Here is a 21,592-nt window from a genome sequence, read left to right on the forward strand (position 1 = left end):
CAGGCGAGACAGCTCCTTCTTGTTAAGACATGAAAACAAACTGTTACAATAGTCCAGACGAGAAGAAACAAACACATGGATTATAAGATCCAGATCATGTTGTGACAACATTTTCCTAAGTTTAGAGATTTTTCTCAGTTGAAGGAAACAGTTTCTGGTCAGTTTTCTTCAGTGTTGAACAAGAGACATGTCTTTATCAAATACAACACCCAGGTTTCTCAGGCTCAGTTTGACAGACTGACCTAAGTCACCCAAGTACTGACTCAACCCTGGAATCTTATCATCAGGAGCAATCACCAGAGTTTCAGTTTTGTCCACATTAAGCTGTAAAGTGTTTTCACTCAGCCATTGTTTGATTTGTTTTGATTTGATTGGTGTCATTAAACATTAACTAGTATCAACTCTGGTGTCATTAAACGTCAACTAGTATCAACTCTGGTGTCAATAAACGTCAACTAGTATCAACTCTGGTGTCATTAAACATCAACTAGTATCAACTCTGGTGTCATTAAACATCAACTAGTATCAACTCTGGTGTCATTAAACATTAACTAGTATCGACTCTGGTGTCATTAAACATAAACTAGTATCAACTCTGGTGTCATTAAACATCAACTAGTATCAACTCTGGTGTCATTAAACATCAACTAGTATCGACTCTGGTGTCATTAAACATCAACTAGTATCAACTCTGGTGTCATTAAACATCAACTAGTATCAACTCTGGTGTCATTAAACATCAACTAGTATCGACTCTGGTGTCATTAAACGTCAACTAGTATCAACTCTGGTGTCATTAAACATCAACTAGTATCAACTCTGGTGTCATTAAACATTAACTAGTATCAACTCTGGTGTCATTAAACATCAACTAGTATCAACTCTGGTGTCATTAAACATTAACTAGTATCAACTCTGGTGTCATTAAACATCAACTAGTATCAACTCTGGTGTCATTAAACATCAACTAGTATCAACTCTGGTGTCATTAAACATTAACTAGTATCGACTCTGGTGTCATTAAACATCAACTAGTATCAACTCTGGTGTCATTAAACATCAACTAGTATCAACTCTGGTGTCATTAAACATCAACTAGTATCGACTCTGGTGTCATTAAACGTCAACTAGTATCGACTCTGGTGTCATTAAACATCAACTAGTATCGACTCTGGTGTCATTAAACATCAACTAGTATCGACTCTGGTGTCATTAAACATCAACTAGTATCAACTCTGGTGTCATTAAACGTCAACTAGTATCAACTCTGGTGTCAATAAACGTCAACTAGTATCAACTCTGGTGTCAATAAACGTCAACTAGTATCAACTCTGGTGTCATTAAACGTCAACTAGTATCAACTCTGGTGTCATTAAACGTCAACTAGTATCGACTCTGGTGTCATTAAACATCAACTAGTATCGACTCTGGTGTCATTAAACGTCAACTAGTATCAACTCTGGTGTCAATAAACGTCAACTAGTATCAACTCTGGTGTCAATAAACGTCAACTAGTATCAACTCTGGTGTCATTAAACGTCAACTAGTATCAACTCTGGTGTCATTAAACGTCAACTAGTATCGACTCTGGTGTCATTAAACATCAACTAGTATCAACTCTGGTGTCATTAAACATCAACTAGTATCAACTCTGGTGTCATTAAACGTCAACTAGTATCAACTCTGGTGTCATTAAACGTCAACTAGTATCAACTCTGGTGTCATTAAACGTCAACTAGTATCAACTCTGGTGTCATTAAACGTCAACTAGTATCAACTCTGGAGTCATTAAACGTCAACTAGTATCAACTCTGGTGTCATTAAACGTCAACTAGTATCAACTCTGGTGTCATTAAACGTCAACTAGTATCAACTCTGGTGTCATTAAACGTCAACTAGTATCAACTCTGGTGTCATTAAACGTCAACTAGTATCAACTCTGGTGTCATTAAACGTCAACTAGTATCTACTCTGGTGTCATTAAACGTCAACTAGTATCGACTCTGGTGTCATTAAACGTCAACTAGTATCGACTCTGGTGTCATTAAACGTCAACTAGTATCGACTCTGGTGTCATTAAACGTCAACTAGTATCGACTCTGGTGTCATTAAACGTCAACTAGTATCGACTCTGGTGTCATTAAACGTCAACTAGTATCGACTCTGGTGTCATTAAACGTCAACTAGTATCGACTCTGGTGTCATTAAACGTCAACTAGTATCGACTATGGTGTCATTAAACGTCAACTAGTATCGACTCTGGTGTCATTAAACATCAACTAATATCGACTATGGTGTCATTAAACATCAACTAGTATCAACTCTGGTGTCATTAAACATCAACTAGTATCAACTCTGGTGTCATTAAACATCAACTAGTATCAACTCTGGTGTCATTAAACATCAACTAGTATCAACTCTGGTGTCATTAAACATCAACTAGTATCAACTCTGGTGTCATTAAACATCAACTAGTATCAACTCTGGTGTCATTAAACATCAACTAGTATCAACTCTGGTGTCATTAAACGTCAACTAGTATCGACTCTGGTGTCATTAAACATCAACTAGTATCAACTCTGGTGTCATTAAACATCAACTAGTATCAACTCTGGTGTCATTAAACATCAACTAGTATCAACTCTGGTGTCATTGAACATCAACTAGTATCACCTCTGGTGTCATTAAACATCAACTAGTATCAACTCTGGTGTCATTGAACATCAACTAGTATCAACTCTGGTGTCATTGAACATCAACTAGTATCAACTCTGGTGTCATTAAACATCAACTAGTATCAACTCTGGTGTCATGTAGTGAATGTTCTTCAAGACGCAGTAACTTCTCATCATGACCATGTTTTACACTTTATTACTTTATAAAGTTGCTCTGAAATCTGGACGAACGAGAGGTTACGAGAGTGTCTGTCAGTGTCTAAATGTTAGTCGTGCCTTAAGTCAAACGAAGTATCAAACGTTTTAACATGATTTTCTTCCTCTCAGGACGTAAATCCAGCAGCAGCAGTGGTAACAGCACCGGCAGTGAGACGTCCTCATCATCTACGAGCAAGTGGAAGTCCACCTTCTCACCCATCTCTGACCCCAAACAGCCAAACTCTGACCCGAGACAGGGAGGCTCCCCTTACGGCGTGGGAGGGTCCAGCAGGGACTCGGACTCGGACTACAAGCAACATCACCATCAACAGACGAGGAAGGCGGCCGACGGAGAATCGCCCGGATACTTCGGCGGCGCCGGAGTGGCCCAGGCGGTCGGAGCTTCAGATCCACGCCACGCTCCTCAGAAGCAGAAGGGATCCCGTGACTGGGAGCTGAAGACCAGCAACTCGTCCAGCCAGAACCTCTTCATCTCCGCGGCCACCAGCAGCGGGGGCGGCATCCTGAGCGGCAAGGTCGGGGGAAGCACTGTAGCCGTCTCCTCCGCCGGAGGCCCGTCCGTGGGCCAGTACCTGGGCTCGCAGTTCCCGCTTGGTGGGACCTCAGTCCTGCAGTCCTTGTTCGGGGCCCAGACGGGAAGTTCAGCGACCAGCGGAACCTCAAGACTCGTCAACGGACACTCTGTTCTGGGAGGCTTCTCTAGTGCTGGGCTGGCTGGAGGAGCAGCTGGAGGTGAGTCGACGAGCATCACATGACAGACAGAGTCACATATAAGAGTCACGCTGAGGAGTCAAATATTAGAGTCACGCTGAGGAGTCAAATATTAGAGTCACACTGAGGAGTCAAATATTAGAGTCACACTGAGGAGTCAAATATTAGAGTCACGCTGAGGAGTCAAATATTAGAGTCACGCTGAGGAGTCAAATATTAGAGTCACGCTGAGGAGTCAAATATTAGAGTCACGCTGAGGAGTCAAATATTAGAGTCACACTGAGGAGTCAAATATTAGAGTCACGCTGAGGAGTCAAATATTAGAGTCACACTGAGGAGTCAAATATTAGTCATGCTGAGGAGTCAAATATTAGAGTCACACTGAGGAGTCAAATATTAGAGTCACGCTGAGGAGTCAAATATTAGAGTCACGCTGAGGAGTCAAATATTAGAGTCACACTGAGGAGTCAAATATTAGAGTCACACTGAGGAGTCAAATATTAGAGTCACGCTGAGGAGTCAAATATTAGAGTCACACTGAGGAGTCAAATATTAGAGTCACGCTGAGGAGTCAAATATTAGAGTCACGCTGAGGAGTCAAATATTAGAGTCACGCTGAGGAGTCAAATATTAGAGTCACGCTGAGGAGTCAAATATTAGAGTCACACTGAGGAGTCAAATATTAGAGTCACGCTGAGGAGTCAAATATTAGAGTCACGCTGAGGAGTCAAATATTAGAGTCACGCTGAGGAGTCAAATATTAGAGTCACGCTGAGGAGTCAAATATTAGAGTCACACTGAGGAGTCAAATATTAGAGTCACGCTGAGGAGTCAAATATTAGAGTCACACTGAGGAGTCAAATATTAGTCATGCTGAGGAGTCAAATATTAGAGTCACACTGAGGAGTCAAATATTAGAGTCACACTGAGGAGTCAAATATTAGAGTCACGCTGAGGAGTCAAATATTAGAGTCACACTGAGGAGTCAAATATTAGTCATGCTGAGGAGTCAAATATTAGAGTCACACTGAGGAGTCAAATATTAGAGTCACGCTGAGGAGTCAAATATTAGAGTCACGCTGAGGAGTCAAATATTAGAGTCACGCTGAGGAGTCAAATATTAGAGTCACGCTGAGGAGTCAAATATTAGAGTCACGCTGAGGAGTCAAATATTAGAGTCACACTGAGGAGTCAAATATTAGAGTCACGCTGAGGAGTCAAATATTAGAGTCACACTGAGGAGTCAAATATTAGAGTCACACTGAGGAGTCAAATATTAGAGTCACACTGAGGAGTCAAATATAAGAGTCACACTGAGGAGTCAAATATTAGAGTCACGCTGAGGAGTCAAATATTAGAGTCACACTGAGGAGTCAAATATTAGAGTCACGCTGAGGAGTCAAATATTAGAGTCACACTGAGGAGTCAAATATTAGAGTCACGCTGAGGAGTCAAATATTAGAGTCACGCTGAGGAGTCAAATATTAGAGTCACGCTGAGGAGTCAAATATTAGAGTCACACTGAGGAGTCAAATATTAGAGTCACGCTGAGGAGTCAAATATTAGAGTCACACTGAGGAGTCAAATATTAGTCATGCTGAGGAGTCAAATATTAGAGTCACACTGAGGAGTCAAATATTAGAGTCACGCTGAGGAGTCAAATATTAGAGTCACGCTGAGGAGTCAAATATTAGAGTCACGCTGAGGAGTCAAATATTAGAGTCACGCTGAGGAGTCAAATATTAGAGTCACGCTGAGGAGTCAAATATTAGAGTCACACTGAGGAGTCAAATATTAGAGTCACACTGAGGAGTCAAATATTAGAGTCACGCTGAGGAGTCAAATATTAGAGTCACACTGAGGAGTCAAATATTAGAGTCACACTGAGGAGTCAAATATAAGAGTCACACTGAGGAGTCAAATATTAGAGTCACGCTGAGGAGTCAAATATAAGAGTCACACTGAGGAGTCAAATATTAGAGTCACGCTGAGGAGTCAAATATTAGAGTCACACTGAGGAGTCAAATATTAGAGTCACGCTGAGGAGTCAAATATTAGAGTCACACTGAGGAGTCAAATATTAGTCATGCTGAGGAGTCAAATATTAGAGTCACACTGAGGAGTCAAATATTAGAGTCACGCTGAGGAGTCAAATATTAGAGTCACGCTGAGGAGTCAAATATTAGAGTCACGCTGAGGAGTCAAATATTAGAGTCACACTGAGGAGTCAAATATTAGAGTCACACTGAGGAGTCAAATATTAGAGTCACGCTGAGGAGTCAAATATTAGAGTCACACTGAGGAGTCAAATATTAGAGTCACACTGAGGAGTCAAATATAAGAGTCACACTGAGGAGTCAAATATTAGAGTCACGCTGAGGAGTCAAATATAAGAGTCACACTGAGGAGTCAAATATTAGAGTCACGCTGAGGAGTCAAATATTAGAGTCACACTGAGGAGTCAAATATTAGAGTCACACTGAGGAGTCAAATATTAGAGTCACACTGAGGAGTCAAATATTAGAGTCACACTGAGGAGTCAAATATTAGAGTCACGCTGAGGAGTCAAATATAAGAGTCACACTGAGGAGTCAAATATTAGTCACACTGAGGAGTCAAATATTAGAGTCACACTGAGGAGTCAAATATTAGAGTCACACTGAGGAGTCAAATATTAGAGTCACGCTGAGGAGTCAAATATAAGAGTCACACTGAGGAGTCAAATATTAGAGTCACGCTGAGGAGTCAAATATTAGAGTCAGTCAGACGCGGGGGTCAGGCGCGGGGGTCAGATGCGGGGGTCAGGCGCGGGGGTCAGGCGCGGGGGTCAGGCGCGGGGGTCAGGAGCGGGGGTCAGGCGCGGGGGTCAGGCGCGGGGGTCAGGCGCGGGGGTCAGGCGCGGGGGTCAGGAGCGGGGGTCAGGCGCGGGGGTCAGGCGCGGGGGTCAGACACGAGTGAAAACATGTTACTGGGTCAACACAGGTGAAGGTAAGTTGCTGCTTCTGTGTGGCTTGAATGTTCTGCTGCTGTTTGTCTGACACGCCCTTAAAAATGCTCTTGTTTGGAGGAATAACTTAACATTTTTAATGGCTGTGTTTAAATATTGTACAGCAGAGTCACTTCACTTGAAGCGTTGAATTATGGGTAACACTGTCTTTGATCGTCTAGTTTATTAAGAACACATTAATAAGATAATAGTAAATATTGATACTAACAATATTGTATCTATATTCAAGTACTAGAATCATTTAATTTTGGCTCTTGATGTTTCTAAACTCTATTATTATGTCATATGTTTATATAAAACAAGTCTCTTCATCATTAAGTAAAGATGTTTGTAAACTCTTATGTCATATGTTTATATAAAACAAGTCTCTTCATCATTAAGTAAAGATGTTTCTAAACTCTTATGTCATATGTTTATATAAAACAAGTCTCTTCATCATTAAGTAAAGATGTTTCTAAACTCTTATGTCATATGTTTATATAAAACAAGTCTCTTCATCATTAAGTAAAGATGTTTCTAAACTCTAATGTCATATGTTTATATAAAACAAGTCTCTTCATCATTAAGTAAAGATGTTTATAAACTCTTATGTCATATGTTTATATAAAACAAGTCTCTTCATCATTAAGTAAAGATGTTTCTAAACTCTAATGTCATATGTTTATATAAAACAAGTCTCTTCATCATTAAGTAAAGATGTTTCTAAACTCTTATGTCATATGTTTATATAAAACAAGTCTCTTCATCATTAAGTAAAGATGTTTCTAAACTCTTATGTCATATGTTTATATAAAACAAGTCTCTTCATCATTAAGTAAAGATGTTTCTAAACTCTTATGTCATATGTTTATATAAAACAAGTCTCTTCATCATTAAGTAAAGATGTTTCTAAACTCTTATGTCATATGTTTATATAAAACAAGTCTCTTCATCATTAAGTAAAGATGTTTCTAAACTCTTATGTCATATGTTTATATAAAACAAGTCTCTTCATCATTAAGTAAAGATGTTTCTAAACTCTTATGTCATATGTTTATATCAAACAAGTCTCTTCATCATTAAGTAAAGATGTTTCTAAACTCTTATGTCATATGTTTATATAAAACAAGTCTCTTCATCATTAAGTAAAGATGTTTCTAAACTCTTATGTCATATGTTTATATAAAACAAGTCTCTTCATCATTAAGTAAAGATGTTTCTAAACTCTTATGTCATATGTTTATATAAAACAAGTCTCTTCATCATTAAGTAAAGATGTTTCTAAACTCTTATGTCATATGTTTATATCAAACAAGTCTCTTCATCATTAAGTAAAGATGTTTCTAAACTCTTATGTCATATGTTTATATCAAACAAGTCTCTTCATCATTAAGTAAAGATGTTTCTAAACTCTTATGTCATATGTTTATATCAAACAAGTCTCTTCATCATTAAGTAAAGATGTTTCTAAACTCTTATGTCATATGTTTATATAAAACAAGTCTCTTCATCATTAAGTAAAGATGTTTCTAAACTCTTATGTCATATGTTTATATCAAACACTTCATGATCAAGTGACTCTGTAGCTTGTGCTGGTCGAACACTTGCTTGGCTTCTGGCTCAGCTTCTTTCTCTCACCTGCCCCCCCGCCTCCACTCTCTCGCTCCCCCCCGCTCTCTTTGATTCGCAGGAAAGTTTCACCACGTCCTCCCCTCCGTGTCCACGCATCAGTTCGGGGCGTCTCCGCCCGGGTCCGCGGGCCTCGGCTCCCTGCTGGGCCTGTCCTGCCCCCCGAGCCAGAGCTCCCAGCGCCCCCCGTCCTCGCCCCAGTACAGTCGCACCCAGTCCGTCCTGCACAGCCCCTCCACCCCAACGCTCTCCCTGCCGCCTCCCCTCACCGCCGCCGCCCCCCCGCCCTCGTCCGCCGCCGACCTCCCGTCCTCTCGTCTGTCATCCCTCCATCACCAGAGGTCATCCCTCTCTCTCTCTTCATCTGCTTCCTCCTCCTCTCGCTCCTTCGCCGGGCACTACTGCCCTCGCCCGCCTCCGCCGCCGCCGGCCACAAGCTCCACCGGCGGCGGCTGGAGGACGCCGGGCGTGCACGGTAACCACGGCAACCACGGCAGCTCGCACCCGCCGCCTTCCAGGCCCAGATAATGTTGATGTGTGGGGGGGCGGGGTTAGAAGGGTGAGAGGAACCAGGTGAGACCAGTGTAAACATGTTTTTATTCTTCGAATCACGTGTCAAACTCAAGGAAAATGAATGTTCCTGGTGTTTGAAGAAACAAACTGACAGAACAAACATTTCATTTTACATTCACCTAAGATGACTTTTATTTACCGTATAGACCGGACTATAAGTGTCTCCGGAGCACGAGTCGCTCCAGACATAAAATACATAATAAAGAAGTACAAACATATATAAGTCGCACTGGAGTATAAGTCGCATTTTTGGGGGAAATTGATTTGATAAAATCCAAGAACAGACATGTGATCTTGAAAGATTAAAATAAAACTAGAGGCAACAACAGAATAATGTTCCGTTACATGAAGTGAGAACCTGGTATGTTAACATAACATATGAAGAGTTATTCAGAGAACTATAGCATCAATAACTAACTAGTTTACCAAACCATCCGTGTAACTCCAAATAACTCACTCATCCTCGTGTCACTTTTAAACAACTAACTAACTCCGGAGGTAGAAGATGCTTCCTCTTCTACGTGGAAATGATCAACACAGGCCTAGAGCGCCCTCTGGTGGTTTAGTGTGAGAATAACATGTGTAATTATTACCACATTATTACCAGTATAAGTCGCTCCAGAGTATAATCTCACCCCCGGACACACTATGAAAGACACTGACACTCATAGTCCGGAAAATACGGTAAACTTTTTCTCAGCCGAAACATCGCATTTGAAGTGGGCGGGGCTTAAGCGTATTTACTAATATAAATATTTATTTAATGAGAGTTTTGTGCAAAAAGAAAGTGATTATCATAGAGTATAATAGAGTATAATAGAGTATAATAGAGTATAATAGAGTATAATAGAGTATAATAGAAGCATTTAAGAGACACTTGGATCAACACATTATGTGACCTTGAAGTCGGTCCTGCAGTCAAAGATAAATTAAGTTAAGATAAGTGTTTTACTCCTGGGGTGAGACTCAAAGTGTTGATTCAATCTTACATTAAAGCACACACTCGTTTAAAGAGGTCGTGTGGTTATCAGAGTAGATTGATGTTCCCGTGGATCCATCCAGGGTTAAGATAAGATAAGAATGATATAATAAGACTTCCATGAGTTTGACACGTGATCAAGGTCCTGCTCGTTCACTACTGTCTTCACACAAGTGTTTGTGTCGCGTTAACCCGTCGTGTCTGTGTGTCTCAGGTCACTGAAGGTCACTGATGGTCACTGAAGGTCACTGAAGGTCACTGATGGTCACTGATGGTCACTGATGGTCACTGAAGGTCACTGAAGGTCACTGAAGGTCACTGATGGTCACTGATGGTCACTGAAGGTCACTGAAGGTCACTGATGGTCACTGATGGTCACTGATGGTCGCTGATGGTCACTGATGGTCGCTGATGGTCGCTGATGGTCACTGATGGTCACTGATGGTCACTGAAGGTCACTGATGGTCGCTGATGGTCACTGATGGTCACTGATGGTCACTGAAGGTCACTGATGGTCACTGATGGTCGCTGATGGTCACTGATGGTCGCTGATGGTCACTGATGGTCACTGATGGTCACTGATGGTCGCTGATGGTCGCTGATGGTCGCTGATGGTCGCTGATGGTCGCTGATGGTCGCTGATGGTCGCTGATGGTCGCTGATGGAATCTACCTCAAGAATCAAACTATGCAAACGTCCAGGCGTGGATCACGGAACCTTCTGGTGCTTCAACCTTCTGCACTACTTCAGCGCAAGACCGCCTCCTGTCCTGGGACCACACACACACACACACACGTGTACACACACACACGTGTACACACACACACACACACGTGTACACACACACACACACACGTGTACACACACGCACACACACACGTGTATATAACACCCAGAAACATGAGATGAATCTCTGACGGTCGCCCTCAGCGTCAGAGTCATCTCTGCTGCAGCTACATGTCACTTCCCGTCGTTAACTTATTGAGAATCACTCGCTCTTTTCTATGGTCTTTTAAACGAGGGAATCATGGCCGACTGGTGCTTCTTCACTTCCACGGTCGCTTCGATCCACGGCGTTTTTCTACGAGCCGACGATTGTTAGTCTTCGAACAGGTTTTTCCACTGAACAGCTGTTGCTGAAAGTACTTTGGATCCCGGAGAAGGATCGAGTCCGAGTGGCCTTGGTTCTGCAGAAGGTGCTTCATGACCCGAGTCGTCATCCGTGAAGATGATCTTATTTATGTGTCGCACACACACGAGCGTCGCACACTGGGAAGACACACACACACACACACACACACACGCCACCACCACGAGGAACAACTACTGGACTCTTTCGTTTGTGTGATTGTTGTGGATGTTTGTACTGTGAACTCTGTGTACAGGTGTATATACTAGAGTATTTATTACGTGGAACACATCGGTGCTAAGATCTTATTTATGGAGCCGCGGAGACGCTCGAGTCCTCGTCGACCAGGTTCTGATCTCAGCAGCTCCCGGTGAGTCACCGCCACACGAGCGGCACACCTGGACTCACCTGGACTCACCTGGACTCACCTGGACCGTCGGCTTGACAACAAAAACAAGCCTGGAAGTATTTCAATGGCTTCAGAATATTCATGGTTAAGACTTCGATGTTTAAAGAAAATGGATTTTTTACGGAGAGATGTTTGAATTGTAATCATGAAATTAAGATGAAAGAATGGATTTCTGGATCGTTGGCATTAGAATCTCAAGCAAGTGATTGGATTATTGATCATTTAATGCTTCAAGAATGTCGAGTCAATATTCTGACGCCACTGAAGGTGTGATGGAATATGTAAAGTTCTATGGGTGCTCCTGACCACAGGTCCGTGAGGAACCACAAGACCTTCAGAGATGATGCCACAATCACTGATGGACCGACTCGCAATGTCACACACGAGACGTGTGCGGGGGTCAGAGGTCACACAGTTCAGGTCTTCTCTCATCGCCGACCCTGCAGGAAACTCAAATGGTGCTTCTTTCTCAAGGTCACCCCTGATGTCTCTTGACCTCCATCACCTCGTTTCCTTGGACTCGCGCCTCTTTTGTACCTTGTTTTTATTATGATTTCTACGGTGTTTGATACTTCCACGGGTTCCTCTGAAGGTCGCGGGGGTCGCGGAGGTCGCGGAGGTCGCGGCTCCAGGTCCGTCCAGAGGCGCCGAGACGACCGGGCCACGGATCCGTCTCCGTCCGAGACTCTGTTCCGGTGAAGCTTTTACTTCGAGTCCTGCCAAAGGTCGTAACTCAGGGACTTCTCATCAACATCTTTTTTCAAACCTGCCGAGGATCCTCCAGGGTCTCGCAGCGAGGGTCTCGTTTCTGGAGGATCCTCCTGGGTCTCGCAGCGAGGGTCTTGTCTCTGGAGGATCCTCCAGGGTCTCGCAGCGAGGGTCTCGTCTCTGGAGGATCCTCCAGGGTCTCGCAGCGAGGGTCTCGTCTCTGCAGGATCCTCCAGGGTCTCGCAGCGAGGGTCTCGTCTCTGGAGGATCCTCCAGGGTCTCGCAGCGAGGGTCTCGTCTCTGGAGGATCCTCCAGGGTCTCGCAGCGAGGGTCTCGTCTCTGGAGGATCCTCCAGGGTCTCGCAGCGAGGGTCTTGTCTCTGGAGGATCCTCCAGGGTCTCGCAGCGAGGGTCTTGTCTCTGGAGGATCCTCCAGGGTCTCGCAGCGAGGGTCTCGTCTCTGGAGGATCCTCCAGGGTCTCGTCTCGGCGCCTCTGGAGGCTTCAGAAGCTTCCTGAGCTTTGAAGGTCGACGACCCGCTGACCTCCAGCACTTCCTGTCACGAACGCGTTCAATGTCGGTGCTTTTATTCTGAAATGTTCTCATGAGAAATGGAATTAATGTTTTTATTTCTGCATTTTATGCTTAATAAAATGTTTCATATGGTATCTTTGTTGCTGGACTTTTCTGGAGACGAGTTTATTCATTTGTTTTGACGTTTGTGTGGCTGTTGTGTTGCAGGTTCTGGTGCAGGTTCTGGTTCAGGTTTTGGTGCAGCTTCTGGTTCAGGTTCTGGTGCAGGTTCTGGTGCAGGTTCAGGTTCTGGTGCAGGTTCTGGTTCTGGTGCAGGTGCAGGTGCAGATTCAGGTGCAGGTTCAGGTTCTGGTGCAGGTTCAGGTTCTGGTGCAGGTTCAGGTTCTGGTGCAGGTGCAGGTTCTGGTGCAGGTTCTGGTTCAGGTTCAGCTTCAGATTCAGGTTCAGGTTCTGGTTCAGGTGCAGATGCAGGTGCAGGTTCAGGTGCAGGTTCAGGTGCAGGTTCAGATTCTGGTTCAGATTCAGGTGCAGGTTCAGGTTCTGGTGCAGGTTCAGATTCAGGTTCAGATTCAGGTTCTGGTTCATGTGCAGGTTCAGGTTCTGGTGCAGGTTCAGATTCAGATTCAGGTTCAGGTTCAGGTTCAGGTTCTGGTGCAGGTTCAGGTTCAGATTCAGGTTCAGGTTCTGGTTCAGGTGCAGGTTCAGGTTCAGGTGCAGATTCAGGTTCAGGTTGAGGTGCAGATTCAGGTTCTGGTTCAGGTTCAGGTTCAGGTTCAGGTTCAGATTCAGGTTCAGGTGCAGGTTCAGGTGCAGATTCAGGTTCAGGTGCAGGTACAGGTACAGGTTCTGGTGCAGGTTCAGGTTCAGGTTCAGATTCAGATTCAGATTCAGGTTCAGATTCAGGTTCAGGTTCAGGTTCTGGTGCAGGTTCTGGTGCAGGTTCAGGTTCAGATTCAGATTCAGATTCAGGTTCAGGTGCAGGTGCAGGTGCAGGTTCAGATTCAGGTTCAGGTGCAGGTGCAGGTGCAGGTTCTGGTTCAGGTTCAGGTGCAGATTCAGGTTCAGGTGCAGATTCAGGTTCAGGTGCAGGTTCAGGTTCAGGTGCAGATTCAGGTTCAGGTGCAGGTACAGGTTCTGGTGCAGGTACAGGTTCTGGTGCAGGTTCAGGTTCAGGTTCTGGTTCAGGTTCAGGTGCAGGTTCAGGTTCAGGTTCTGGTTCAGGTTCTGGAGTCGACGACACGTGAGCAGCGTAAACGTGTTTATCAAACTCACCTGATTCTGTGGAGGATTAGAGACTCTGTGATGTCATCCAAAGAAACAGTGTCTTTGTCAAACAAGGTGTGTTTTTGGACGGGAACGTAAAACATAAAAAGCATTAAAAATGGGTTTTATGAACAAAATATCTGATCAGTTTTGACAGTAAATTTAAATGACATTTAAGAGTTAGATTTGTTTCTTGATCGTTCAATTGGGAAACAAAAAAGTTAATTGAATCGGATTAAAACATTTTAAACGATTCTTGGGTAGAAAGTGTCGTAATTATTCCGTCAAAGTTATTCAATCGATTGAAATCTTTTGTTTTTAATCAAAGTGAAAAAAGTGTTTATTCAAAGAAAACGTTTGAAAATGTTTTTTTTTTTTATTAAAGTAACTTTTTTTAAATTGAAAATATATTTGTTTTGAACATATATTTGTTTTGAACATATATTTGTTTTGAACATATATTTGTTTTGAACATATATTTGTTTTGAACATATATTTGTTTTGAACATATATTTGTTTTGAACATATATTTGTTTTGAATATATATTTGTTTTGAACATATATTTGTTTTGAATATATATTTGTTTTGAACATATATTTGTTTTGAATATATATTTGTTTTGAACATATATTTGTTTTGAATATATATTTGTTTTGAACATATATTTGTTTTGAATATATATTTGTTTTGAACATATATTTGTTTTGAACATATATTTGTTTTGAACATATATTTGTTTTGAATATATATTTGTTTTGAACATATATTTGTTTTGAACATATATTTGTTTTGAATATATATTTGTTTTGAACATATATTTGTTTTGAACATATATTTGTTTTGAACATATATTTGTTTTGAACATATATTTGTTTTGAACATATATTTGTTTTGAACATATATTTGTTTTGAATATATATTTGTTTTGAACATATATTTGTTTTGAACATATATTTGTTTTGAATATATATTTGTTTTGAACATATATTTGTTTTGAACATATATTTGTTTTGAACATATATTTGTTTTGAATATATATTTGTTTTGAACATATATTTGTTTTGAACATATATTTGTTTTGAATATATATTTGTTTTGAACATATATTTGTTTTGAATACTACAGAAACACATCTATAACTCGTACATATCAAGGTCATCAATTTAACATATTTAATGAACTCATTTTATATTGAAGCAGGTTTTTTTTAACAATTAAATGGAATAATTTTGAATGAATTAATGAAAAGGTTGAAGTTTCATTAATTCTATAGATTGTTGAAAAATCCATGTTTTAATTCAACATCTTGAATAGTTTTAAATTCAATGCTTTGAGTCTCAAGGAGACGACGATCAAGAATCGAGTCCAGGTGTCAATCAAAGATCTGAGGAGACGTGACCTGATGAGAACATGAGTCTGACCTTCACTCAAATGATCTGGTGATGAAGGACGAGCTTGAAGACGGAGATCTTCTCTCAAGGAACGTGTGGATTGTTGCACAGGTTCAGCCTCCGCTTTCCCACAGAGATAAGACTCGGTCAGCATCTGGACGCACCTCCTGGCGACTGGTCACCACAGCAACAGCACCTTATCAGAAGAACCTTGAGAGCCTCGACAACAAGAGCCTGTGAGCAGACGTCAGGTGATGTTGTCCAAGTTGTTGGTTGATTTACACAAGATTTCACTTTGTTCAGGAAGTGACATCACATGTCATGTGACCTGCATGTCCAGTGAGAAGATACGAGCAGGTGACGCAGGTGCAGGTGAGAACATGAATGTTTCTAACATCTTCACCATCTTCTCTTCAGTGGGTTGTGTTGGTGTGTGTAGAGTTGTGTTAACGCACTAGTACATCTTCTACACACACTAGTACATCTTCTACACACACTAGTACATCTTCTACACACACTAGTACATCTTCTACACACACTAGTACATCTTCCACACACACTAGTACATCTTCCACACACACTAGTACATCTTCTACACACACTAATACATCTTCTACACACACTAATACATCTTCTACACACACTAGTACATCTTCCACACACACTAGTACATCTTCCACACACACTAGTACATCTTCTACACACACTAATACATCTTCCACACGCACTAGTACATCTTCCACACACACTAGTACATCTTCCACACACACTAGTACATCTTCCACACACACTAGTACATCTTCTACACACACTAGTACATCTTCTACACACACTAGTACATCTTCTACACACACTAGTACATCTTCCACACACACTAGTACATCTTCCACACACACTAGTACATCTTCTACACACACTAATACATCTTCTACACACACTAATACATCTTCTACACACACTAGTACATCTTCCACACACACTAGTACATCTTCCACACACACTAGTACATCTTCTACACACACTAATACATCTTCCACACGCACTAGTACATCTTCCACACGCACTAGTACATCTTCCACACGCACTAGTACATCTTCTACACGCACTAATACATCTTCTACACACACTAATACATCTTCTACACACACTAGTACATCTTCTACACGCACTAATACATCTTCTACACACACTAATACATCTTCCACACACACTAGTACATCTTCTACACGCACTAATACATCTTCTACACACACTAATACATCTTCTACACACACTAGTACATCTTCCACACGCACTAGTACATCTTCCACACACACTAGTACATCTTCTACACACACTAATACATCTTCCACACGCACTAGTACATCTTCCACACGCACTAGTACATCTTCCACACGCACTAGTACATCTTCCACACACACTAGTACATCTTCTACACGCACTAATACATCTTCCACACGCACTAGTACATCTTCCACACACACTAGTACATCTTCCACACACACTAGTACATCTTCTACACGCACTAATACATCTTCCACACACACTAATACGTCTTCCACACACACTAATACATCTTCTACACACACTAATACATCTTCCACACACACTAGTACATCTTCCACACACACTAGTACATCTTCTACACACACTAGTACATCTTCTACACGCACTAATACATCTTCTACACACACTAATACATCTTCTACACACACTAGTACATCTTCCACACACACTAGTACATCTTCCACACGCACTAGTACATCTTCTACACACACTAGTACATCTTCTACACACACTAGTACATCTTCCACACACACTAGTACATCTTCTACACACACTAGTACATCTTCTACACACACTAGTACATCTTCCACACACACTAATACATCTTCTACACACACTAGTACATCTTCTACACACACTAGTACATCTTCCACACACACTAGTACATCTTCCACACACACTAGTACATCTTCTACACACACTAGTACATCTTCTACACACACTAGTACATCTTCCACACACACTAGTACATCTTCCACACACACTAGTACATCTTCTACACACACTAGTACATCTTCTACACACACTAGTACATCTTCTACACACACTAGTACATCTTCTACACACACTAGTACATCTTCTACACACACTAGTACATCTTCCACACACACTAGTACATCTTCTACACACACTAGTACATCTTCCACACACACTAATACATCTTCCACACACACTAGTACATCTTCTACACACACTAGTACATCTTCCACACACACTAATACATCTTCTACACACACTAGTACATCTTCTACACACACTAATACATCTTCTACACACACTAGTACATCTTCCACACACACTAGTACATCTTCCACACACACTAATACGTCTTCTACACACACTAGTACATCTTCTACACACACTAATACATCTTCTACACACACTAATACATCTTCTACACACACTAGTACATCTTCTACACACACTAATACATCTTCCACACACACTAATACATCTTCCACACACACTAATAAATCTTCTACACACACTAGTACATCTTCCACACACACTAGTACATCTTCCACACGCACTAATACATCTTCCACACACACTAGTACATCTTCCACACACACTAGTACATCTTCCACACGCACTAATACATCTTCTACACACACTAATACATCTTCCACACACACTAATACATCTTCCACACACACTAGTACATCTTCCACACACACTAGTACATCTTCCACACACACTAGTACATCTTCCACACACACTAATACATCTTCCACACACACTAATACATCTTCCACACACACTAGTACATCTTCCACACGCACTAATACATCTTCTACACACACTAATACATCTTCCACACACACTAATACATCTTCCACACACACTAATACATCTTCCACACACACTAATACATCTTCCACACGCATTAGTACATCTTCTACACACACTAATACATCTTCCACACGCACTAGTACATCTTCTACACGCACTAATACATCTTCCACACACACTAGTACATCTTCCACACGCACTAATACATCTTCCACACACACTAATACATCTTCCACACACACTAATAAATCTTCAACACACACTAATACATCTTCCACACGCACTAGTACATCTTCCACACACACTAGTACATCTTCCACACACACTAGTACATCTTCCAAACGCACTAGTACATCTTCCACACACACTAGTACATCTTCCACGCACACTAATACATCTTCCACACGCACTAGTACATCTTCCACACGCACTAGTACATCTTCCACACGCACTAATACATCTTCCACACACACTAATACATCTTCCACACGCACTAGTACATCTTCCACACACACTAGTACATCTTCCACACGCACTAATACATCTTCCACACACACTAATACATCTTCCACACACACTAATAAATATTCTACACACACTAGTACATCTTCCACACACACTAGTACATCTTCCACACGCACTAATACATCTTCCACACACACTAATACATCTTCCACACACACTAATACATCTTCCACACACACTAATAAATCTTCTACACACACTAGTACATCTTCCACACGCACTAATACATCTTCCACACGCACTAGTACATCTTCCACACACACTAATACATCTTCCACACGCACTAGTACATCTTCTACACGCACTAGTACATCTTCCACACGCACTAGTACATCTTCCACACACACTAGTACATCTTCTACACGCACTAGCACATCTTCCACACACACTAGTACATCTTCTACACACACTAGTACATCTTCCACACACACTAATACATCTTCCACACGCACTAGTACATCTTCCACACACACTAGTACATCTTCTACACACACTAATACATCTTCCACACGCACTAGTACATCTTCCACACACACTAGTACATCTTCTACACGCACTAGCACATCTTCCACACGCACTAGTACATCTTCCACACGCACTAGTACATCTTCTACACACACTAGTACATCTTCTACACGCACTAGTACATCTTCCACACACACTAATACATCTTCCACACACACTAATACATCTTCTACACACACTAATACATCTTCCACACACACTAGTACATCTTCCACACACACTAGTACATCTTCTACACACACTAGTACATCTTCTACACGCACTAATACATCTTCTACACACACTAATACATCTTCTACACACACTAGTACATCTTCCACACACACTAGTACATCTTCCACACGCACTAGTACATCTTCTACACACACTAGTACATCTTCTACACACACTAGTACATCTTCCACACACACTAGTACATCTTCTACACACACTAGTACATCTTCTACACACACTAGTACATCTTCCACACACACTAATACATCTTCTACACACACTAGTACATCTTCTACACACACTAGTACATCTTCCACACACACTAGTACATCTTCCACACACACTAGTACATCTTCTACACACACTAGTACATCTTCCACACACACTAGTACATCTTCCACACACACTAGTACATCTTCCACACACACTAGTACATCTTCTACACACACTAGTACATCTTCTACACACACTAGTACATCTTCTACACACACTAGTACATCTTCTACACACACTAGTACATCTTCTACACACACTAGTACATCTTCCACACACACTAGTACATCTTCTACACACACTAGTACATCTTCCACACACACTAATACATCTTCCACACACACTAGTACATCTTCTACACACACTAGTACATCTTCCACACACACTAATACATCTTCTACACACACTAGTACATCTTCTACACACACTAATACATCTTCTACACACACTAGTACATCTTCCACACACACTAATACATCTTCCACACGCACTAATACGTCTTCTACACACACTAGTACATCTTCTACACACACTAATACATCTTCTACACACACTAATACATCTTCTACACACACTAGTACATCTTCTACACACACTAATACATCTTCCACACACACTAATACATCTTCCACACACACTAATAAATCTTCTACACACACTAGTACATCTTCCACACACACTAGTACATCTTCCACACGCACTAATACATCTTCCACACACACTAGTACATCTTCCACACACACTAGTACATCTTCCACACGCACTAATACATCTTCCACACACACTAATACATCTTCCACACACACTAGTACATCTTCCACACGCACTAATACATCTTCCACACACACTAATACATCTTCCACACACACTAGTACATCTTCCACACGCACTAATACATCTTCCACACACACTAATACATCTTCCACACACACTAGTACATCTTCCACACGCACTAATACATCTTCCACACGCACTAATACATCTTCCACACACACTAGTACATCTTCCACACGCACTAATACATCTTCCACACACACTAATACATCTTCCACACACACTAATAAATCTTCCACACACACTAGTACATCTTCCACACACACTAGTACATCTTCAACACACACTAATACATCTTCCACACGCACTAGTACATCTTCCACACACACTAGTACATCTTCCACACACACTAGTACATCTTCCACACGCACTAGTACATCTTCCACACACACTAGTACATCTTCCACGCACACTAATACATCTTCCACACGCACTAGTACATCTTCCACACGCACTAGTACATCTTCCACACGCACTAATACATCTTCCACACACACTAATACATCTTCCACACGCACTAGTACATCTTCCACACACACTAGTACATCTTCCACACGCACTAATACATCTTCCACACACACTAATACATCTTCCACACACACTAATAAATCTTCTACACACACTAGTACATCTTCCACAAACACTAGTACATCTTCCACACGCACTAATACATCTTCCACACACACTAATACATCTTCCACACACACTAATACATCTTCCACACACACTAATAAATCTTCTACACACACTAGTACATCTTCCACACGCACTAATACATCTTCCACACGCACTAGTACATCTTCCACACACACTAATACATCTTCCACACGCACTAGTACATCTTCTACACGCACTAGTACATCTTCTACACGCACTAGTACATCTTCCACACGCACTAGTACATCTTCCACACGCACTAGTACATCTTCTACACGCACTAGCACATCTTCCACACACACTAGTACATCTTCTACACACACTAGTACATCTTCCACACACACTAATACATCTTCCACACGCACTAGTACATCTTCCACACACACTAGTACATCTTCTACACACACTAGTACATCTTCCACACACACTAATACATCTTCCACACGCACTAGTACATCTTCCACACACACTAGTACATCTTCTACACACACTAATACAT

At 41.5% G+C, this 21,592-nt stretch overlaps 2 protein-coding genes across 11 annotated transcripts in view; both read left to right on the top strand.

The window, feature by feature from the left end:
• The window catches only part of dot1l (DOT1-like histone H3K79 methyltransferase), a 34,460-nt gene extending 21,774 nt beyond the window's left edge, over positions 1-12,686 (top strand). For 5 of the 9 annotated variants that reach the window (XM_087783175.1, XM_087783180.1, XM_087783178.1 and 2 more), the window contains 2 exons: positions 3,003-3,626; positions 8,282-12,686. In XM_087783175.1, the coding sequence (XP_087639301.1) occupies positions 3,003-3,626; positions 8,282-8,748 (1,091 nt within the window). In that variant the 3' untranslated portion in view covers positions 8,749-12,686. Of the gene's footprint in view, positions 1-3,002; positions 3,627-8,281 lie in introns of those variants that run through there. The other 4 variants (XM_087783176.1, XM_087783181.1, XM_087783182.1 and 1 more) reach the window with 4 other exon arrangements.
• Positions 12,687-15,045: 2,359 nt separating this feature from the next.
• Positions 15,046-21,592, top strand: part of amh (anti-Mullerian hormone) — a 34,037-nt gene continuing 27,490 nt past the window's right edge. For both annotated transcript variants that reach the window (XM_087783184.1, XM_087783185.1), the window contains exons 1-2: positions 15,046-15,443; positions 15,511-15,579. The gene's annotated coding sequence lies outside the window, so the exon portion shown is untranslated. The remainder of the gene's footprint in view (positions 15,444-15,510; positions 15,580-21,592) is intronic.

The sequence above is a fragment of the Callionymus lyra genome, chromosome 2 (assembly GCF_982586985.1).
Source record: "Callionymus lyra chromosome 2, fCalLyr1.hap1.1, whole genome shotgun sequence".
In the NCBI taxonomy this organism is placed as follows: domain Eukaryota; kingdom Metazoa; phylum Chordata; class Actinopteri; order Syngnathiformes; family Callionymidae; genus Callionymus; species Callionymus lyra.